The sequence below is a fragment of the Galeopterus variegatus genome, unplaced genomic scaffold, assembly GCF_000696425.1.
Source record: "Galeopterus variegatus unplaced genomic scaffold, G_variegatus-3.0.2 Scaffold102, whole genome shotgun sequence".
Classification (NCBI taxonomy): domain Eukaryota; kingdom Metazoa; phylum Chordata; class Mammalia; order Dermoptera; family Cynocephalidae; genus Galeopterus; species Galeopterus variegatus.
This window is the reverse complement of record NW_007726213.1, coordinates 385,675-410,481: the sequence shown is the minus strand read 5'-3', so window position 1 is coordinate 410,481 and position 24,807 is coordinate 385,675. Positions and strand designations below refer to the sequence as shown.

Here is a 24,807-nt window from a genome sequence, read left to right as displayed (position 1 = left end):
GAACACACTCTATAAATATAGAATCACCAGTGTCAGAGTTGGTAAGGACTGCAAAGATTAGTCTATCTCACACTCTCCCAACCCGATTTTAAATTGAAAATTTGCTTGACTAACTAAAAAGCTTAAAATTTTTCAATTGGTTGTTGTATGGCTGTTTGCTCTGGTATGAAGATTCCTATGCTCACAAAGTTAAAAGTGCATTTAACCAAATATTCAACAGATAAACAGGCCAAACAAGGCATATGAACAAGATTAAATAATTAAGTTGCAGCTCCATGTACTTCCTAGAGCAGCAGAAATAATTAAAACATTTTCACATTATCATTAAGAAACCTACAGATTATTTTCAGACTTGGTTCTGGTGCCACATGTCTTGATCTAGTCTAAAAGACAAATCTACAAAATTTACATTTTACGTAAAATAATAGTTTAGAGTTTGTAAGGGACAGTAATGAGACAGGAAAACCAAACATTTTAAAATCTCCATCTTTAATATATCGAGTGGCAAGAAACAATATTAGTATTTTATTCATGACGACTATTTAAATAATATTTACAACAACTTTATGGGCACATATATTTACATTTGTACATGAAAGTATTTTTGGAAAGAAAAGTCATATGTATGATTAAAATAATGTATAAAACACAATAGAAGGACAAATACATGTTGGCTCATAATTTTATCACTTCTACATTCTCCTTATTTTCAAAAAACAATAAGGATAATTTAACTATTGTTTTCTAAAATGTCATAAGCAACCTGCAGCATAGTAAAATTAAGCTGCCACCATGCTGACTTAGGGATTTCAAAGGGTATTTTAAGACACCAAAGTGTAAGTATTTTAGACACCAAAAACACAACCTTTCCTGTGGAAATTTGTTTGCTTAGAATACAAAAGATGAAAACAAAAAGAGTTTCCTTTTCGGCTTACTCAAAGTATTTGGGTAAAACCTAACTATAAGATGGGCTTCTTTTCTTTTAAAGATTTTAAATATATTTCTGACAAAAACTTTTAAAAGCAGAGTTGATCAATTTGATCTCCCTTGATTTTGAAGTGACTTATCTGAGATTTCCTTTTGAAATGCTTCTTCCAAATTTTCTTACCATGCTTGGATTTATGCTAAGGATGTTTCTTTTATATTCTAGAGAAGAAATAAAAAGATGCATAAATATGGTAAAAATATCATTGAAAAAGTTTTCACCCTTCATCCAACTTATAAAAATTTATTGAAAATTATAACCATAGGAAGAAAAATTTACTCTTGAAATTATTAGTTGTTAACTTAATTTAAAACATAACAAAGAAATATTAATTCTTGAAACTAAAGTTGTTCACCATATTCATTTCTCCATATTGCAAACAGAAGTTTCAGTGAGTGTGTGCACACACAAAGATATCAAGTGAAGTCACCTATAAACTACTATAAAACTAAAGTTGTTCACCATATTCATTTCTCCATATTGCAAACTGAAGTTTCAGTGAGTGTGTGCACACACAAAGATATCAAGTGAAGTCACCTATAAACTACTATACTTTTTTTCCCTTCTGACTAATGAAAGACTGTTTATTTCTACAAGCATTTGTTCCCTTTCTTGTATCATCTATTTTTCTCATTCTTTGGATTATTTCCCCAGGGCTTTTAAACTTCCTTATTTTTCCAATTTAAAAGTATCATCTACATCTAGTACTTCCTAAAGTGCTGATTCTGATCCTATAGCCCTTTTTCCTTTTACTGCCACTTCTCAAATGTGTTCGATTCATGTATGCTCATCCTTCCGGTTCACCATGATTCTCTACTGAACAAAATGTTGTTACATCAGGGTGCCAATGACTTCTTTCGGGATCTGTTAAAATGCTTATCCATTTTCTTGGTCACATTAGGTTTTAGTTTTAGAGGCACATATTCTTTTGACATTATTTCTTATTTCTCTAACTGCTCAGTCAACAGCAGTTGCCTTCTTTCCCACTGATGGTTCTTTGTTTTTTAATTTGTACAGTATTAGTTAGGGAATTCAGTTGAACACATTTTAAAGAAGGTAATCTCAATTCTCTTACTTGTCTAGTAACTTTGGATATGTATGCAGGCATTTTCACTTGGATATTCTAATGTACATAAAACATTTTCCTTTACAAACTAATAACTCTTTCTAAGTGCTCTATTATCCTTAACAACATGTAATATTTTAAGCCGGCATGAGTACTTTTTTTCCTCTTTGGCAACTGCTATGGTTTAGTGTCTCCCACTTTTTTCTCCATAGTAGATTTTTTTTCCAGTCACTTCTTTATACACAAAATATAATGCATTTTATACTATTCTTAGATAGTAAGCATATTAGAAAAACCAAATTTCTATGACTTGAGAATTTTCATAAATTTATTATTTGGTTGCAGAATTATGACTTCTTGAAGTATATTTTCAGAAGGCCAATGGGGCAGTACACATCTACACCAACTACAGATACACATTGTTAGACATTATTAAATATGACATGCCAATCCAAATGATCATACTAAATTTTACATTTTAGTACCTTTTTTGTCTGATTTTTAATTTGCATGAGAGGCATTTCCCTTGAATTTAAGGTAAACACTGCCACTGAATACTACAAGAAGCAAGCATTTATCAATACAGTTTGGCAAAGTTATTGAGAAATTTTATTTATTCTAATCAAAGAGCATTGACAGAAAAAAAAGTAATAACAGTTTTCATGTTATTCTTAGAAACACTCATTATCTCACAAGACTTTAAATTTTAAGTGCTTTAATTCTAAGTTTCTTCAGAAAAGAAACCAATCTGGGGTTTTTTGATCATTGTATTCATCATAGAACCTAGCACATGGTGAGAGTTTAGTAAATAAATATTTCTGTATGAAGTCTTAGGAACTGTAGTGTCAGAGAGACAGAAGTCTGGACTTTGAGGCCTAGAAACTGGTTGGCATGATATACCTCTAGGTTAACTAATGTAGCTTTGTTATCATAGACTCATGTCATTCCCATATGCAGTTGAGGAAATGCAGTCACCTCTATTAGCATCTTTTTCAATTTGCCAATAGGAGTTACAGTATAACTGTAACTAGGTACAGACTGGGGCAGCAGTTACACAAATGAGTGAGAGGCCAAATTATTAAAAATAATAGGCTAAGAGAAAATTTTCAAATGGGTATAGTTTATCTGTAAAATATACTTAATTACTAACTTATTAAACAATATATTTAGCTAATTATTTCAATTATTAGTAAAATTATTTACCAATTCTTCTGCAATATGAGGCAGCAGGGATAACAAAAAGGGTGTAGAATGTAGAGCTGGGAGATATGGTTCTGAGTTCTGGTGTGATCTCGGGTAAGTGCTTTTACATTTTGTGAATTATTTACCAATTCTTCTGCAATATGAGGCAGCAGGGATAACAAAAAGGGTGTAGAATGCAGAGCTGGGAGATATGGTTCTGAGTTCTGGTGTGATCTCGGGTAAGTGCTTTTACATTTTGTGTCTAAAGTTTCCTTATCTGTAATATGTGGATAATCATACTTGTTCTACCACATAATAAAGATGATGAGTAGATAAAAAAAAGATTCTTATGAAAACACTGTAAAAAATGTAAATTAAAGTACTACATATATATTATATATATTAGGTAATCATGTCATTAAATATCAAATTAAGAGCTAAGACATACCCATTGTTGGTCTGTTTTCTTGTAAGTGCGTATCACTTGAATTATCTTGTCTAACACGTTTGGCAAATCCGGAATTTACCTCAGCAGTTAATGAAGTAGCTGATGCAGAACTTGAGGAGAAAAATTTTTATTTTAGTTAAGCATTTTTTATATCTCTAAGTTCTACTTCATATTCTACATGTAACAATGATTAAAGAAATAAAATACAAGAATATTAAGTTATGAGATCCCACAGAAGTAACTGGAGGTACTAAATACATTTTTGGCCCACAGAGAAATTTAGCTGTGTGTAATTTTAATGATGTTTATTCAAACTAGGTATTATGATTGAAGGTGTATGTAACAAATTCTGTAGCAGAATATTTCCAGGGTTCTCTGCTGGAATATGAGGGAGCACTGTTATTCAAAATGTAGAGATAAGTAACATAGTCACAAAAGGTGGAAAACCAAGCTCATCTTATAAATTTGGAGCAAGAATACTAATCTAAGAAACATAAATAAATGAGATTGTCTGGAAACCGTGTTATTAAATCAAAGCATCGTAACACACTGAAACTCTCTGACTCTTACAAGTACAGCAACCAAAATGAAAAGAAAAACCTATTTTCATTTGTTCTAGTTTCAAAAATTTAACCAATCTCACATTGTTAATGGGTCGAATTTCCAACTCAATTTGAGTTGACATATCACTAAACACCCATTATGGCTTTTAAATAAATCTATTTGATTAAAACTCATATTTCTGGGAATGAAGTCCATGCCTAATAAGTTTCATATTTATATATATGTGAAATATACCCAACATCTTTAGGATTTAGAGAAAACAGTCCACAGATGAAACGATTAAAATTTATAAGTTAGATCATAAAATTAAAAAACTTAAAATTGATATGAGTGTGAATTCAAATTGTTAATGACTATATTGAGAAGAAATCCAAAGACTTCCAATTGTGTGCCAAATATATTTCCATAACTATTAATAAAAGTTGAGTTAACCTTTTGCTCCCTCACATAGGTAGTCTGTGTCTGCTCAATAAGTGTAATACATCTCACACTCTTTCAGTTGAAACGATTTCTAGTCAGAATCATTAGACATCTTTCAACCCAAACAAAAAAATGTATGGCAAATGTGAGGCAATTTTTGGGTATTAAGAAGACTGTGGGAGAAACAAACAAATAAAAATCAAACCAACCAAATAAACACAAAACCACCCCAAACTCTGATTAATATAATTTATAAATAAAAGCTAACATATGTATATGTTATATTTGTATATTTTGGTAGGCTCATTCATTTAGTCAAAACAGTCTGCTACAGTGATATTAAATGTTAAGATTAAAAGTCTAATATTCCCAATTTAAGTAGAAAGAAAAGATTCAACTTAGTAGATTTTAGAATATCCAGTGCTTTTGGACTCTAATATTTTTTTCAGAGAGAAAAACTGATGCAAAATAAATAATATAATATACTGGAGCCTTCCCTTTTCTATTTTTTAAAACAATACTAGAATATATACACACCTAAATAAGTATATAAAGCTGCTAAGGTGGAAAATACCAGTTTATTACTCTCACGCTCAGGTAACTTTAATTGGGGAAAAGGAAGATTAAAAAGAAGTAATTATGTACATTTCTAGCATTAATCTCTTTTAACCTTAGTGGATGGCAGGATCTAATTATCGGCACCAGAGGGAATGTAATAGAGCAATTAATAGGCTATGAGAAATCAAGTTACTTTCTTTACATGTCTTTTAGTATTATTTCACAATATTAATTGCTCATGTGGAAGCCCTTTAACAAATCTAAAACCACTCCAAATACACAATTCACACATTTGGATGTTTCTTGAAAAATTATTTGATTTATTAATGACTTATGTTTACATTTTAAAATTATTCTTAACTATAAACTTTTACTACATCATAATAAACACAAGAGCATGCTACCAGTGAAGGACCAGAAAACTCACCAACATTAATTAATGGAAAAAAATAACAAAATAGATACTACTCAAATTAGTGATAAAATGAATGAAACAGATGATTATCGTTAGCTAGGCTCACTCATGAATTGACTGACTCCCATATATGACAGACTAATTGCACAATTCAAGTTTATGCCTTAGCAGAATACATTTTTAAATGTCATGGCTAGTCAGAGACATTCAGAAAAAAGCAATCCATGAATTTTAAATTCATACATTCCAAGGTCTGCTGTACTTTGTTTTGGAGGGGCAAGGACAGATCCTAAATTAACCTGTGAGATTAATCTGTGTGTAGCAAGCATAAGAAGGTTGTTTGTAAATTTGTTTTCTCTAGCTCAGGTGACGATAGGTCTATGGTAGAAAAAAAGAAATTTAAAGAGTTATCCTAAAGTTTTCTCCCCATGATCACACGGCAAAGAAAAAGAGGTAGAGCAAGTCAGATTGATTTTACATTTATTCAGTATATTTTGTCATTTAATTTGTATTTAATTTGTAGAATATAAAGAATGTATAATGAACTTCAAGTCATACAACCCAGTATAATTAAGATTCATGTTATAATCATAAAGAAATGATAAATGTTTAGGTGACATATATGCTAACTATTCTGATTGGACCATTATACAATATATGCATGTATTGAAAAAACAAACTGTACCACAAAAACATGTACAATGAAAAAATAAATTAAAAGGAAAAAAAAGACTTTTTCCTTGTCTTTGGCTTTCAGTTGTTTTACTAGTATGTATTTAGGTATGCTTCTGTTTGTATTAATCTTGCTTGTGGTTTGCAGCGCTTCTCTAATTTGTGATTTAATGTCTTTTGTCAGTTTTGAAAAATTATTAGCCATCCCATCTCCCCAAATGCTGTTTTTCATTCTTTCTCTTGTTCTCTTCTGAGATTCAAACCACAGTCATGCGTTGCTTAATGACAGGATACATTCTGAGAAATGAGTCATTAGGTGACTTGGTCATTGTACAAAAGTATATTAAGAAAGGGGAACAACAATTAGTTTTCCTATTTTCTATACTGGCCACTAGGTGGATCAGTGTGGGCCCTGTAATTACATTACTAAGTCCCTCTATGCCTCACTTTCCTTATCTGTTAAATGGGGATTAGAATAATACCATCCCCACAAAGTAATGGAAATCAAATTACAGGTAGGTATTTTGCCTGGCACTCAACAAGGACTCAGTGAGTGTTAGCTGTGATTAACTATTATTTTTGCCATGAGAATGGGCAGGAATCATTTTAAAATGCCAGAATTCTAAAGTAGACAACAGCCCTTTCACTTGAGGTCAGACCTAATGTATCAAATGCTTGCCTTTCTATCTTAAAGGTCTGAGCTGTCTTTGAGAGGGTCACCTTGTGGGTAAGCTATATACTCCTCCCCAACATATTTTGCAGGTTTGTTTGCACCAGCATAACCACAAACACAATAAGTAATGTGCTGCACTATGACATTAACACTATTAACACAGTTACAATGTCACCAGACAACAGGAATTTTTCAGCTCCATTATAATCTTATGAGACTATCATCACATATGTGGTCCATCCTTGACCACATCATTATGTGATACATGATATACATTTCAGACCTTTTAAATTGTGTCCCATATGTCTCTTTTACTCTTCTCATATTTACCATCTTTTTATCCTTTTGCACATCAGTTTGGATTTTTTTCTATCAACCTATTTCACATTAACTAATACTATCTTCTGCTGTGCCTAATCTATTTAAACTGGTTTGTTGAATTTTTACTTTCAGTAAATTCTATCTTTTTGATTCTAGAATATCCATTTGATTCATTTTAATAGAATCTGGGTCTTTGGGAAATTCTATTATCATTATTTTATTTAAAATAATCATACTTACATTTTTAAAGTTCCTATTTGATAATCCCAGTATCTGCATCACTTATGGACCATTGCTTCTTTACTATGCTTTTTTTTCCTCTTGATTTTCAGTCATTTGGTCCTGTCTCCTGGTATACTTAGTAACTTGGTTAAATGACAAAATGCTATATATGAGCGTTCTTCAAAAAGTTTGTGGAAAAATATAATTGAAAGATAGTGCAATCTTTCCATAAACATTTTGAAGACCCCTGGTATAAAAAAACTGTAGAGGCTCTGGATGGTATATTCGTCCAGAGACAATTTAATTTTCTTTTGGCAAGGAGGCAGAGTAGAGATAGATTACCTTGATCCAATCAAGGATTGAGTTGGACTAAAGTCTATTTCAGGCTTTCAAGAAATGGCCTATTTCCAGTTTGCCCTACTCCTACAGCATAGCCTTTCAGGGATCTCAAATAAAATCCTGGGGTGTTTAATAGGGCCTCTTCTTCATGATGGTCCCTAAACTCCAATTTTTATGTTGCAGAACCATAAGTACATCAAAACTTTGCTTAATACTTTAGCCTCTTAGCAACTACTTTCAGCTTGGTTTCTTGGCCTCTTATTCCACAGAGTTTAGAAACTGGTGAACACCATGAGGGCAAAAGCTGTACAGAATGATTTTGTTTAGCTCAGTGAGGCTGCTGATAGCTCAAAGCTTCCACTTTTTGTTTGGCCTCTAAGCCTTATGGCATGAATTGGTAAATGCTAAATGGAAAAAAAGATACAGAGAAAGTCTGGTGCTCTACAGCATGTTTCCATTCTCTCTGGGATCTTAGACCCCAAAGTACTGCCTTGGTTGTCCTCCAGAGCCTTCAAGCATTGCCTTATGGCATGAATTGGTAAATGCTAAATGGAAAAAAAGATACAGAGAAAGTCTGGTGCTCTACAGCATGTTTCCACTCTCTCTGGGATCTTAGACCCCAAAGTACTGCCTTGGTTGTCCTCCAGAGCCTTCAAGCATTGTTAGTTGTAGTTTATCCAGCTTTTACAATTAATTTCCCTTGCTGGGTCGCTTGTTCTGATATAAGCCACACTGTCATAACCAGAAATAGAAATCTCCTCATTCATTATGTTTTAGTCATATTCTGAAATCCATTAAAATAATAATTCTAGGATGGAAAAAAATCAGTATTGGTTAAAATAAAAAATGATCAAATGAGTAAAACTTGTGACCAGAAGTTAAAATTAAGTGACATTTTTGAAAGCTAAAAGACTTTTCAATTTATTTTTAATAATCTGAAAAATAAAATATTATATGTAAATATCAAGTGGAATATTTGGGCTTTATCAAGATCTCCCTTTAATAATATAAATCCAGTACTCATTCAGAAAATTCATCATAAGTATGCATAAATATGAACTAACAGCCTACAATAAATAAAGAGCTGTAGGAAACAAAATATAAATTTAATCTTATATAATAAATACAGAGACTGAAACAGCTTATGTTAAATCATACCTTGTTAATTTCCGTTTCCTCTTAGCAGCAGTAGTCATTGCCATGTAGGAGGGCACTATGCTTGGTAGAGGCACAGAATGCTTAGTGGATAATGAAGAAGGGTCAAGCCTGTATATTAAATAGTGAAAAACAAAAAAGAATAATTTTGATATATACTTTGGAGAAAAAAGGGGGTATCTTCCATAATTAGAAAACTGTTTGGTATTAACAATATAAAGATAAACATTCATCTATACCATAAAATTTCCCTCTTGCCCTGGAGTTTTCTTCTCTTTTTGTTAATGTCGTAGGCAGAAATGCTATAAAGAGATTTTTGCATTCCCAACAGCATGAAAAAGTGAAAGTATTTTTCTTCCCACATTTAAACTGGGTGTGATTATGTAGATAGAGTAAAAAGGATATGTTTGCTCGGATGACATACGGTGAACCATACCATAGATGTATGACTATTTCAGAGTAAGCTGAGGTTTGCCAAACATCAATAGAAACTGTGGAATTTCCTTCAGTGAAGATACTAATAAGAACAAATATGGTAATCCTCTGAAGATGGCTTGTACTATTTAACTTCGGAATAAGAAGAACTAATTAAATATATCTTAAGGCATCTCTTAGCCTAATAAGGGTCAATTGACTTAAGATACCAAATTTAAGACTTTAAAATATTGTGTTAATGAATTAATATTCAGAGAAAAAGATAATTAAGATTTAATGAAAGTAAAATATGGGGCCGGCCTGTGGCTCACTCGGGAGAGTGTGGTGCTGATAACACCAAGGTCACGGGTTCGGATCCCATATAGGGATGGCCGGTTTGCTCACTGGGTGAGCGTGGTGCTGACAACACCAAGTCAAGGGTTAAGATCCCCTTACCGGTCATCGTTTTTAAAAAAAAAAAGAAGAAAGTAAAATATGGACCGTTTTGTAATCAAGATAGCACATTTTATCCATGAAATAGACCTCAAATGTAGCTGAAGATAAAAAAGAAAGTTAATAGTTTAAAAGCTATGTGAAAAAAAAAAAAAAAAAAAAGAGTTGTATATATTCTTTTTTTGTACCGTTGTAAAATGCTTTTGTTGTTGTTTGGTAGTAATTCTTGTTCAGATAATTTACTCTTCAAGCTCCTGGTGTCTTCACATATAGTAAATGTAGAGTCCAAATCTTTCTGTTTACATTCTGTTCTCCTGTTAAGAGGGGTATCTACTTCACACGATATTTTCAGAGAATTATCACTGTTTATATTTGAGCTGATGGCCTGAAAACTTGCAGTATGTGATGATGGTTTTATTAGGGTCACTGGAGATGGATTTTGAAAAGTTTTCCTACAGTCTTCTGGAGTATACACAATAGGCTGAAGTTCTTTGCTGAGAGAATCATTGAGCTGCATACTTTCAGACAGTGTAGACTTTTGAGTATGTTTTGCTTTCATGGGAGAAGGCATTAGTTTTCTCCGAGTTCTTTTTGGTGGAGTAATTTTAAGCAGGTTAGATTCACTTGAAGATGTGCCTGTTCAACAAAATTAAAAAGAAGCTCAACAATGTTGCCTGAATAGTTTTCCAGTAATCCCCGTTAAAAAGAAAAACAAAAATAAAAAACCCAACTGATAATGAAATACTTTTCTGACAATTAATAAAAACCTGAAAAAAAAAGTTAGAAAGGAAAAAAACCATACTTTACTACTAAAAATTTTAAAGTTAATAAACTCATTATAAAGAGATTTCTATAACAAAAATAACTAATAAATTGCTAATGTCAATATTAATTTACAGATATAGTTATCTTGAGATATGGTAATCATGAAAACAAATTTGCAACCAATTCCAACAAAATTCACAATTTCTAGCTTTTATGTTTTATTTGGCTTTAAGATAAAAAAGTATTCAACATTTGTAGGCACAGATATTAATACTTGTACTGTTGTAAAATGTCACCAGTTTCATACTAATTGAGTGGAAGTCTAGTCTAAGTTAACAAGAACAGCAATAACCAATAAAATCCCAGGTAAGTGAAAGAATTGTATCTGTTATGATGTCAAGTATACAGCTAATTAAGGATTCTAGTTGGTTGATTTGTCCCCAATATCATACATAACTCATAGGTTTGCAAAAATTAGATTTAATACAAAAGATAAATGAATATCATTTGAAGAGTTCAGACACTCACCAGTTTGTAAAAGCAAATCTCCCACATGTCAAGGGGCCACTGTCTGATGATTCTCAAGTCTTATCCTATAAGTTACATAGCTATTCAAAATTATATCTCTACTACTTCTCCAGTGTCTGTGTCACTTTCTTCTTCCTATCCAGTAAATATATACATTACCCTAAGGAGCCGTACTTGACCTCTAGTTGTCTTATTCTACACACTGTCTGATTTCTAATTATCTTTTCACCACTACTTTCTCAGTCACCTGAATCACAAATAACCAGATTTTTTTAGATTTTCCTTTTCCCTTGCATTTGCTAACCTCTACCAATCCTGCCTTTCTTACACTCACAATTAAAACGTATTTTGAATCATTTAGTCCTTGTGATTAAAGATTTTTAGTAATCTTTAAACAGAAACACAATATCCAGACATTTTTAGTAGGGGAATTCTTGGTCCTTGGCACAAAATTAAGAGACATTAAGATATAACAAAATTAAATCATTTTGTTATAACTTAAGTGTAAATTCCCACAATACCAGACATGCTTAAATATTTAAGTACATAAACAACACTCAAACACCTTTTATTAATGCTCCAAATAATGAATTGACTACACATGTAACAAAACACTTGACCAACTTCAGTGTGCTTATGTTACATTTTTCTTAATTAACTTTTTTCTACTCTGCCCACTTTGGTGAACTTTATGGTACCTGATACAAAGCGCCTTGCTTGGTTTGTATTGTCGGTGGAAGAAATTATACATGTGTATTTCCACTCATGTATTTTAATCATAAAGTAAAATTTGCAGTTGATGTTATATTTGTTTTATTACTAACTTAAGTAAAACCGATAGAATAAAAGTGCTATATTTTTCAAAAAGCAATTCAAATTTTCAGTCAAGTTAGAAAATACTCTTATAGCAATCACCAACAGTACATGCATTATTCTTATTATGTCAGTTGACAATAGACTCTGCTATGGCTAGGTTGACAATTACCCTCTAGGAAATACAACTTAAAAACAGGAAGAAAAACATGATACCTGTTCTACTAAGGAATTTTACTTTTTTGAGAACTAGATAAATGAGATCCAGATCTTAAAATAATTTTCCACTCCCTTTAACATGGCATTTGTCAAATTTTCCATTACTAGATATTTTTATACTAATGCTGTAGTGTAAAGACAGTTACTTTTCTCCACTGTGCTGCTACCACCAATTTGGTGGCTATTAATAGCTGGAAGATTAACTCCTTTTCCCATGAGAGGCAGCAGGGGTACAGAGGATAGAAAACTATATCGAGGATAGAGAACTGAATTGGGAGTCAGGAGACTTGGATTCTATTTCTGGCTATATCAACTACTCACTGAGTGACCTTGGACAACTCACTTAAGTAGTGTGGGCAGTAACACCCCCTAGAAAAAAGGGGATACTACCTTTCTGTATACAGGGAATTTTCTAGGATTAAATGATAATAACAGAGGTTCAAAGAAAGGCTCTAGAAATATAAATGTGCTTCAACTGTTAGCATTACAACTTTCAAAGAGAAAGTTGCAATTTACTTTCCAATAGTTCATCAATAACCAACTCTATTATCTCTAAAACGATACTCAAACAATGTCTCACTTTCAGTTTGTCAGATATCCAGTTTATCAAGGCTGATGATAAATTGCAATATAAACCAAAGGTATTGTTAAAACAGGCACTCATATATGTTATTTGCAAATGCAGATATTATAATAAAATTCTAAAGTTTAGAACACAATGGAGCATGAAATCTCAAGGAGTAAGGATTATCCAGCATCACTATTTTTTTTTTGTACATATCTAGAGAGGGTAATCTCTGAAGTGGTGACTGAACAAATTCCTGTAAGGGTGAACCATTTTTTCCCTATTGCTGGTAAAGCGCATGAAGATGGGGGTCGTCCTACAAGACACTGAAGAAATATCCACCTCTCCTCTGGAATAATCTAAAAATACACCCAACATTAAATCTGGTAAATCAGACTAACAATTTGTCAGTGAAAGCAATAGTAATGTCACAAGGATATCTTTAACCATAATTCTGTTCTCTTGGCAGGATATGATAAGCTGATAGAGATACATGGAGACATAGTAGTTAATGTGGATTCACAAATGTTTTACTAAACCTGGAAGAAGAGATGCTACAGACACACAGCATGTACAAAATACAAATCTAAAGGATCATTTTCTTTTTATTCTCTCAATTATTAAATTCAAATAAAATGATGTATATGGTCAATTCAGGACTACTTAAGCTAACTAGTTTCTAAGAAGGGTTCAGGAGACAACCAGACCAAAACAAGATTTAAAGGTTTAAATAAAAACTCAACATTCAATCCTCTGTCACTATAAATATAAAAGAATAATGACTCTTCTTATTAGTGAAAACCACAAGAAAATAATAAACATTGACATTTCACTTTGAATATGAATTTTGGAATATATAAATATAAATATACAGTATAATAAATAACTATTCTCCTTTAGCTAACTAAGGTAACAGATTACTTTAAGTGGGCATGGCAACTGGAGAGGGTTGGATTAGGGGCACTGTAGAGTATAATAGGCTGTAAGAACTATTGGACATGCTAAGCCTGTGACTGTAAGAGATTTGCTGTACTTTTCCATTAGAGGAAAAGGGTGTACAGTAACTTTCCAGAAGAGCAGGCTTGGGGTAGTTGTACAGTTTCCTCCTGAATTCGGCTTGGGAAAATATTACCTATCAAGATTCCATAATTCTTGGGCCTACAGAGTACAAGTGATAAAGAAGGAACCTGGAGGCAGATTATAATTCCTTTAGAAAGGCCCCATAAAATGAGAAAAGGAATCACATAGTTGCAGGCTGTCAGAACAAGGGACCCTAATGGATGATGACCGTCAATGAAATACTTTAGCAATGTGGCTGGCTACACAGGAGGAACAGGAAATTAAAAATGCACTGTTACAAGGCACACTTTTGCAAACAGAGGTAGAAAAGATTGGCAGGTACTTGGGAGGACAGTCTTCTATCTAGGGTCTATCTAAGGAACTAGTCCAGTGAATCATATAACTTGAGTGTTGGAGGTAGTAGATAGCAATATATCTATGATTTCTGAATAATTTTGCTATTTCTAGAACTTCTCTTGGGACTTTTAACTCCCCAACATATGGTAGGTGTACTGTATTTCTAATGCTCCGAAATGGTTATGACCCATGGGATGTAAGTGAATATGACTTGTTGAAATTCATGTGTAAATAATAACAACATGCATAATGTGAAGCCATTTAAAAGAAAAAAATAACTGCTACTATTTTTAATCCAGGATCAATATTTGTTTTACTTATGAAAGAAAAAAAAAAAAAGTTGCAGTCAGCTAAGGTACAAGAGCAACAATCTAAGAGTACTACAACTGCATAAAATGAATTCACTGTTCATCCATCTGATATTAAGTGCCTGCCATGCTAAGTATTGGGAATATAGCAGTAAACATGACAGTTAAGAACTTATATTTTTAGGGGGAAAGGCAGATGACAATAAACAAATAAAATAAATTAAGATGGTGATAAATGAGTTGTAAAGAGAATAAAACAGAAATGGAATAGAGTGATGGAAGATAAGAGGGGTGTTTTAACTGTGATGGCCAGGGAAGGCCATTCGAAGGATGGGATATGTGATACGAGACTTGAATGGCTATGAAGGAACCAGCTCTATAAAGATCTGGGTAAAGAGAGCAGAGAAAAGAGGAAGAACAAAGACCCAATGACAACAATGAATTTGTTAAGCTGGAGGAAAAAAGAAAAGGCTAGTATAATTGAAGTGCAGTGAGTTAGAGGAACAGAAGAATGAGAAGAGGCCAAAGAGATTGAAACGGGTCAAGTATGTTAGGATTTTTACCCAAGATAAGGGTATGCATTTATTCCAAGTGCAAAGGGATATCTGTGGAGGATGTGCACAGCTCACTCAAGAAACATCCACAGTACAAGAATGCATATGAAGGTTAACTGCAAAAGACAACCAATGTTAACCAAGATGGTAACCTGAGTAGAAGCATCTAGCTTCCATCCAGATTCCCTTTAAAATGACCATATGATAAAAACAGAAGAAAACTTGCCCTAATGCTGGTAATGGGAGAAGAGTATCATCTGCATACCACAATACTAGAGGACTTCTTGAAGGATATTGTGTAGCTAGGACAGGAGTTAAGGAATGCAGAAAGAATAACTTGTAATATTCCCTACCCTTCATTCTTGAGTGCTATACTAGGGAATTAAGTAAAAGATACTGGCAGATATCACTAAAGTCCCTTAAATTAGGACTAGAGGTAAGGGGGTAGATGGGATGGGGGAGAAAGGGAGAGAGAAGGCTATAAGATAGAGTAAAATGGCAAATCTGAATACCAGCAACAGCACTAAGAGGCCCTAAGATCCAGCTGTCTCATTGCAGAAATGAATACTAAGCACAAAGTGCCCAACCCTGTGAAGTTGGTTCTCATCATTGGTGGCCATACCACACATGCATGAGATGCTCTTGGGCAAAGAGGCAAAGTTTCCAGCTAAGACTACCTGTGTGGATCTGTGAACAGAAATACATTTTCCTCCTTAATTTTATAGGTAAAAGGATATTTATGATAAGCAAACAGAAATCTTGCTGGACCTATAAAAGTAAAATATAAAGGAATGGCAAAGCTGGCATATAAACTCAGCCCTTCTGATAATCCAGACACCAAGTTCTTCCCCACTACACAATGTTGAATCTCTGCCACAGGGAGAATTAATTCAATTAGGTAATGGCTAAATAAAACATAGAACATTCACAATCACACTGTTATTTAAAACCATGGGTTACAGATTATTTGATGATATGGGGAAACGTTCATTAAATGAAGTAGTGTACACGTTTTATTTTATTTTATTTTAATTTTATTTTTTTAAAAGATGACCAGTAAGGTCTTGACTTGGTGTTGTCAACACTACGCTCTCCCATGTGAGCTAACCAGCCATCCCTATATAGGGACCCGAACCTGTGGTCTTGGTGTTATCAGCACCACACTCTCCCAAGTGAGCCACGGGCCAGCCTCTATACATTTTATATACAGCAAGATTCCAATTTTAACAGAACAAAAAACAACCAAAACCTAATCAAAGCATACACAAACCCCACAAGCAAAAAACATGGAAAAAGTCACAGAAAAACCGAGGAGAAAATATGGCACAATTCATCAAAATATTAATACAGGTTATATTGTTCACTAATAAAATTATGAATAATTTTATTTTTTCTTTATAGATTTGATTACTTTGTATAATAAATATACACTGCTTCTATGAAATCATAAATGAAAAAAATAAAAAAAGAGGAGCAATGTCTGGGGTGGGAGGTAGGAAGCCAATAACAAAACAATTCTTTCAAGCCTCAGAAGTTCTATGGAACTAGAGACATGAGGCTGTCTCTGAAAGCACAAGGAGGAGGTAAAAACAGAAGAGTTGGTTGAGAGTCTGGAAGGAAGTTGGATACCCAAATTTCCCTTATCCCATCACCACCACCATCACCAGTAACCTGCACTACAAGGTGACTGTGCCTTTGTTACCCTGTTAAAAGACATGAGGTTTTACTCTCTGGACAGGTTGCAGACTTGGGGTCAACAAGCACAGCTGACACTAAGGGGACTAAGTAATTTCTTATAACAAATTTATGCAGATTTTTCTCCCACTAGTATCAAATACTGGTAGCCAGGCTTATAGACCCCTTACAAGGGAAATCAAAGTTCTTTTTCAATGAAGCATAAAAATAAAAGACCTAGGTACTGACATTTGTAGGTTCCCCCAAAATGTCTCATTTTCTGGAGATCATTATAAGGCAAACACCTTTGTTTAATAAATCCAACCCTAGTATTTGTAATACTTATCCATTAATAGTTTAGGAAACATTTTAAAACATTTATATGATGTTTTAACGCATCTTATATAAAACTAAAAATGTGAATTTCAGGGTAAAGTGGTTAGTTTTCTACTCATCTGTTCCCACATTATGGCTGGAGATTCCTGCTTCACAAAGTTAGCTTACTATAAGCCCACAGACAGACTTAAAAAATGTTAGACAAAAACCAATCTGTTGAGACTGCCAACTTCTAGAAGCCTCTCAAAAAGACTTTTACGTATTAAAACCATTTTTAACATTAACTGTAAATGCAAGCAATGAAGGTGTGGATTAGATAGAAAAGGAATACAAATATTTTTGTCATTAATAGTTCAGATTCTAAAGCAATGTGACATGGATTACAGTATAAATACATTAATATTTGGGTAGTATTATATACTATAAAATGCTATTAATACAAACCACAGCTTAAAATTAAAACAAAATCAGTGAAAATCATAATGTAGATAGAATTAATTTGCCTGACACTAAATTAAACTTATAAGTGGTTATAAAAATTATGGATAAATATTTGGTGATTGGTTAAGTGGTTAACAAAGAAGTAAACGAAGTTGGGATATTCATCTGCCATTCTCTTTCCCAAACTTCTGGGATTTTAAGGAATATGATCAAGTAACGGCAGTGTAAGAAAAGCAAGAATTTGGGCATTTTGACTTTGGTAATGTAATATAGGAGAGTATGTTGAAGAAGTATATGAAAAAGACCTTTGATGAAATGACTGCCTATACCTTAAGAGAAACACCTAAAAATGTATTTATTGGCTGTATTGCTCTTTAAGCTACTTAAGTCTACCTGTAAGCACCATTTAGTTTACTTCAATATGTGTAACTTTGAAATAATTCACTTCTCAAAGAAGTCTGTCCCACAGATTTCGCTGAGGATTCTGAAATGTTTCCAGAAACAACAACAACAAAAATAGAGAGTTGTTTCATGTTTGTTTTCCTAAAAGTAGTTTTAAGAAATGTAAGTATATTCTTACTTTTAAAAGAGGTTCTTAATAATCTTTTATTCATTCATTCATTCAGTTCATTCATTTAATAATTTATAGAGTGAAAAGACAACCTACAGAATGGGAGAAAGTATTTGCAAACTATGCATCTGAAAATGGGTTAATATCCAGAATATAAAAGGAACTTCACTCAATAGCAAAAACTAATAATCCAATTAAAAGATGGACAAAAGACCTGAATAAACATTTCTCAAAAGAAGAAATACAAATGGCTAACAGGTCAGAAAAGGTACTCAACGTTACTTATCATCAGGGAAATGTAAACCAAACCACAATGTCATATCATTTCACTCTAGTTACAATGGTTATGACCAAAAAGACAGAAAACAAATGCTGGCAAGGATGTAAAGAAAGGGGAACTTGGGCCGGCCCGGTGGCGCACTGCGCTAGTGCGCCGCTTAGGAAGCACGGCAGCGCTCCCGCCGAGGGTTCGGATCCCACATACAGACTGGTTCCCGCTCACTGGCTGAGCGAGGCGCGGGGGCAACGCCGAGGGTTGCGATCCCGTTGCCGGTCCCGGTCCGGTACGGGGGCGACACTGAGGGTTGCGATCCGTTGCCGGACACGGAAAAAGACAAAAAAAAAAAAAAAAAAAAAAAAAAAAAAAAAAAGAAAGGGGAACTCTTATACACTGAAGATGGGAGTGTAAATTAGTATAGACATTATGAAAAACAGTATAGAAATTTCTCAAAAAACTAAAAATAGAACTTTCATATGATTCAGCAATCCCTCTAATGAGTATTTATCCAAAGGAAATGAAATCAGTATGGTGAAGAAATATCTGTACTCCCATGTTTATCGTAGCACTATTCAGAATTGCCAAGACATGGAATCAATCTAAGTGTCCATTATGGATGAATGGACACAGAAAATGTTGCGTGCGTGTGTGTGTGTGTGTGTGTAAACACACACACACACATAATGGGACACTAGTCAGCCATAAAAAAGAGTAAAAACCTGTCATTTGCAGCAACATGGATGAACCTAGAGGATATCATGTTAAGTGAAATAAGCCAGGCACAGAAAGACAAATACTGCATGCCCTCACCCATACGTGGAAACTAAAGAAGTTGACCTCATAGAAGTAGAGAGTAGAATAGTGGTTACCAGAGGCTAGGGAGAGTATGGTGGTATGGATAGGGAGAGATTTGTCAATGAGTACTATGTTATATTTCTCTCACACAGGTGGGAGGCTATAGTTAACAATATTGTATAGCATATTTCAAAATAGCTATTAGAGAAAACTTTGAATGTTCTTACCACAAAGAAATGATAAATGAATGAGATGATGAATATGTAAATACACTGATTTGATTTTTGCACGTTGTATACATGTATCAAAACAAAACACTGAACCCCATAAATATATACAATTATTATGTGTCAACTAAAAATAAAATTTCCTTAAATAGGCCCTAGAATTAAATGTTACACATATTGATATATATGTACATATATAGATAAAATACAATATGAAATTACATATAGTATATATACTATATACTATATACAAGTCACATCTTACCTGATTCTGCTAAAATACATTAGCAAGACCAGAAAAGAAGCAATAAGGTGGTGGTGTAAGAGCTAAATCTTCTAAATCTTCATTTCTCATAATTAGAATTTATAACATCTAAACATAGATGAATCAAGAAATGGTAGTACAGCATACTGTTCAGAAATATTAGGTAAGCACTGAAAGTTTGTTATAAGTCCTCCAGCATATATTCCAATAGAAAACAGAACAGAGTTGTTTTATGTCCAATTTTCTAAGAGTAGTTTTAAAAAATGTCAGTATATTTTCACTTTTAATGTTTTTAAAAAATTATTATAGGAAATGTCCTTAAATCGGTGAATTGTCAATGACAACCCACACCCAAATAATTTTACACCAAATGCCTAGATTTACTGCATGTTTATTATAGGAGAAAAGGAACTTAAATTTACACGAATGTTTCCTAGTAGCAAAAAAAATCAAAGGCCCCAGTAATATAAACTCTTACCTACTTTAACCATAACATTCCTATGTCATAGAAATTATGTAGTTTAGCAATCTAAACTATTATCTAATTTTTACTGAACCTCGACATTAAAAGGATAGTGCTAATTACCAATTAGTTGCAGACCACCAGAAAATTCACAGTGGGGATCACCTCATACACAGAACCAGAATTTAGTACTAGATAATCTTAGTGTTCATTTAAACTTTATTTTTATAGTCTGTTGACCACAGCAAGAAAACAACATGCTCAAAGTCATAATATTTGTTGTTGGCAGAACTGGAGCCATGCTTCTGGTTTTCCAGTTTATTGTTCACTTACTGGAGGAAGTCAGGTAAAGAAACCAAGTAATACAAATTAATAACATATATAATTAACATAATGAGGACTTAAAAATAAAATTTTCTTCACAGACACAAAAATATGAATAGAAGGAAATATACCATTTCATCCCCCCAAAATGAGATGCAATCTCATGACTACTATTAATGGAAAGAGAAAGTAAGTGGATGAAAAGAAAATGTGGATACCTTCATAACTTAAAATTGAATTACATAAAAATAAAAAGCCATCATGAATAAAAGAGAAAAAAAGAAAAAAATACATGTAACATACTTGGCAAAGGGTTTAGAGTTCTTATATGTGTGTATATGCATGTTTATGTCTATATATATGTATGTGTGTGTCTATCTATTAATGAGAAAGAACTCAGAAAATAAGAAAAAAACAGAAAAATAAGGCAAAGGAAATAAACAAGTAATTCAGAACAAATTACAATTAGACAAAAAGTACATGAAGAAATGTTCACCTTTATTACCCATTTATAATGGTAGACTGTACAGTTATAATAGTTCTGGGGGGTAATTTGACAATGTCTATCAAATGCTTTAAAAATGTATATACTCTGGGCTGGCCCATGGCTCACTCAGGAGAGTGTGGTTCTGATAACATCAAGGCCACAGGTTCGGATCCCATATAGGGATGGCCGGTTAGCTCACTGGGTGAGCATGGTGCTGACAACACCAAGTCAAGGGTTAAGATCCCCTTACTGGTCATCTTTAAAAAAAGTGCATACTCTTTGATCTATCTATTCTAATTTCTAAAGACTTAGCATGAGGAAATAGACAAGTTGCAAAACAAAAATACATAGTGGAGTGTTGCTCATAACAGCAATAGAGTGAAAACAAACTTAATGTTCATTAGTAGGAGACTAGGTAAGTATAATATACAGCTATGAAAAATGACAAATTCATATTTGGTGATAGGAAAATGTGTCTATGACAGGTGGTTCAGAGAAAAAAAGCTGACTATCAACTGTATGTATAACAGTTCTCACTGCTTTTGTTTTAAAAAAGCAAACTATATATGTATGCTTAGAAAAAATGTCAAATAGGCTATTAAAACAAAATATTAATGTAAGTTAATGTAATAAATCTTATTTCTTTTGGCTTTTTTTCAAATTAAAATAAATGCTAAGACTTATTTACAATCTTAAAACATTAGTGAAAGAGCAAAAAACTTAAAAATGAATTACTGAAAACATTGTTTCTGACTGTCCATGAAGTTAGGAGAAGAAAGGTAAGGTAAAATAATTGCTGTAATTGTGGAATTAAAAAAAAAAAGCCAGGGGAAAGAAAAATAGTGCATGTCCTCACTCATAAGTGAGAGCTAAAAATAAAAAAACAAATAAAAAAAGAAGAAAGACACAAAAATCACAATTATACATTGAACTTTCAAAAGGAGAGAACAGAACTGAGGTTACTAGATGTGTGAAGGTCTGGGATAAGGGAAGAATTGGTAAAGGCCATGAAAAATGATTACATTGAATAATGTTGAATATACTAATTATCCTGTTTTGAGTATCACATATGACACACAGGTACTGATATTCAACTCTGTACCCCACAGATATGTACACTCAACTATGTTACAATAAAAATAAATAAATAAATAAATAAATAAATAAAATAGAAAAAAAAATTAAAAAGTCTAAAAGGCCAGGGGAATGCAAAGAATACATGCAGGCAAAAAAGAGAAGGCCCTTTAAAGAGAAGGTTTCATAAAGATGGAATATCTGAACTGGACTCTGAATGTGGAGAAGGATTAAATAGGCCAGGATGTGAAACAGAGGGAGAAGTAGCGGCATTTGAGATTAAGGGAAAAGCTTTGAAACTACAGAGGCAAGAAACAGAAAGCATGTTTAAGAGAAGGGTGATTTGGGGATCTTATTCATAAAGTCTTTGCCCAGTCCTACTTCCTGGAGTGTTTCCCCCATTTTCTTTTAGTAATTTTGTAGTTTCAGGTCTTATATTTAAGTCTTTAATCCATTTTGAGTTGATTTTGGAATATGGTGAGAGGTACAGGTCCATTTTCATTCTTCTGCATATGGATGTTCTATTTTCCCAGCACCATTAATGTTCTTGTTGCCTTTGTCAAAGATCAGTTTGCTGAAAGTATGTGGGTTGATTCCCAGGTTTTCTATTCTGTTCCATTGGTCCAAGTGTCTGTTTTTATGCCAGTATCATGTTGTTTTGGTTACAATAGCTTTGTAGTATAATTTGAAGTCGGGTAGTGTTATGCCTCTGGCTTTATTTTTTTTTGCTCAGGATTGCTTTGGCTAATTGGGGTCTTTTGTTGTTCCATATGAATATTAGGATTAGTTTTTTCTGTTTCTGTGAAGAATGTCATTGATATTTTGATGAGGACTGCATTGAATCTGTAGATTGTTTGGGGTTGTATGAACATTTTCACAATGTTAATTCTTCTAATCCAAGAGCATGGTATGTCTTTCACTTTTTTGTATCCTCTTTAATTTCTTTCAGCAGTGTTTTGTAGTTCTCATTGTAGAGACCTTTCACCTCCTTGGTTAAATTGATTCCTAGGTTTTTTGTTTTGTTTTGTTTTTTTTGATGACTATTGTAAATGTGCTTGCTTTTTTGATTTCTTTTTCTGCTAATTCTTTATTGTATAAAAACGCTACTGATTTTCGGGTGTTGATTTTGTATCCTGCAACATTACTGAAATTGTTAATCAGTTCTAAGAGTTTTTTGGTACAAGCAACAAAAGAAATAATAAACAAATGGGATAATATCAAACTAAAAAGCTTCCAAACAGAGCAGAAAGACAACCTCTGGAATGGGAGAAAATATCTGCAAACCATATATTCAACAAAGGATTAATATCTGGAATATATAAGGAACTCTAAAAACTACACAATAAAAAAACAAATAATCCAATTACAAAATGAACAAAGGAGATGAATAGACATTTTTCAAAGGAAGACATGCAAATTGCCAAGATGAAAAAATGCTCACCATCACTGATTATCAGAGAAATGCAAATCAAAACCACATTGAGATATCATCTAACAGGTCATTACTAAAAAGACTGAGAATAACAAATGCTGGTGAGGATGTGGGGAAAAGTGAACTCTTTTACACTGTTGATGGGACTGTAAATTAGCACAGCCATTATGAAAAACAGTATGAAGGTTTCTCAAACAACTACAGATAGAACAACCATATGATCCAGCAATTCCACTACTGGGAATATATCTAAAGGAATGGAAATAATAACATCAAAGAGACACCTGCACTCACATGTTCACTGCAGGTCTACTGCCAATAGCCAAACTATGGAACCAACCTAAATCCAACCTAAATGTCCATCAATGGATGACTGGACAAGGAAAATGTGGTATATATACACAATGGAATACTACTTAGCCACACACACAAAAATGAAATTCTGACATTCACAGCAACATGGATGAGCTTGGAGAAAATTATATTACGTGAAATAAGCCAGACACAGAAAGAGAAATAGCACATATCCTCACTCATTATTGTGAGGGAGGGAGGGAGGGAGTGGCGGACAGAGGGAGGAAGGGAAGGCGGAAGGAAGGAAGGAAAGAAAGAAAAGATCACAATAATATGTTGAATTTTCAAATGGAGAGAACAAACCTAAGGATACTAGAGATGGCGGGGAGGGAGGGAGAGGGATTGGGGAGTGATTTGTCGGATAAGGGGCATAAAGAATAATTATAATTTGTAATAATGAATATGCTAATAAAAATAAATATTAAAAAAAGAATCAATAATACATTGAATCTTCAAAAGGAGAGAACAGAACTATGGTTTACTACAGATGGGAAAGGGGAAGGGGAACAGGGAGTGGAGATAGCAAGAAACTGATGAAGGGTCACAAAGAAAGATTATGTTTTGTAATGATGAATATACTAATTCTCCTGATTTGACCATCAAATGGTATACACAGGTATTGATATTCATCTCTGTATTCCACAAATATGTACAATCAACTATGTTTCAATAAAAAAGAGAAATTTGTTAAAAAAAAAAAAAGAGAGACAGAGAAGGATGAGATACCAGGTGCTACAATGAAGCGTGTCTGTAAGCTTGACATTGGAAATGCCTCTGAAGGCTCTCCTAATAGGTCTTCACTTTATTAGGAATATCGCTTTGGTGGCAGTGTGAAGGGCAGATTGTAGTGGGGAGAGACAAGAGAAATGGAAACTAATTTAGATGTCTATAATTATTCATTTCTAACATCAAATTTTTTCAAACTGTTTTAAAGTGAATTAAGAAATATAATTCTTTTCTCTCTCTGTTTCAAATAAATCTCTGAAACAAAACTAACTAGCCATTTATGTAGTTTCTTTGGTGGCAGGGTGT

General features: G+C 33.2%; 1 protein-coding gene across 1 annotated transcript in view; it reads right to left on the bottom strand.

Moving 5' to 3' along the window:
• Positions 1-470: 470 nt before the first annotated feature.
• The window catches only part of KIF18A (kinesin family member 18A), a 76,282-nt gene continuing 51,945 nt past the window's right edge, over positions 471-24,807 (bottom strand). The window contains exons 14-17 of the mRNA XM_008584157.1: positions 10,076-10,523; positions 9,024-9,131; positions 3,682-3,791; positions 471-1,146 (exon numbers count right to left, since the gene is read on the bottom strand). Of these exons, the coding sequence (XP_008582379.1) occupies positions 1,064-1,146; positions 3,682-3,791; positions 9,024-9,131; positions 10,076-10,523 (749 nt within the window). The 3' untranslated portion in view covers positions 471-1,063. The remainder of the gene's footprint in view (positions 1,147-3,681; positions 3,792-9,023; positions 9,132-10,075; positions 10,524-24,807) is intronic.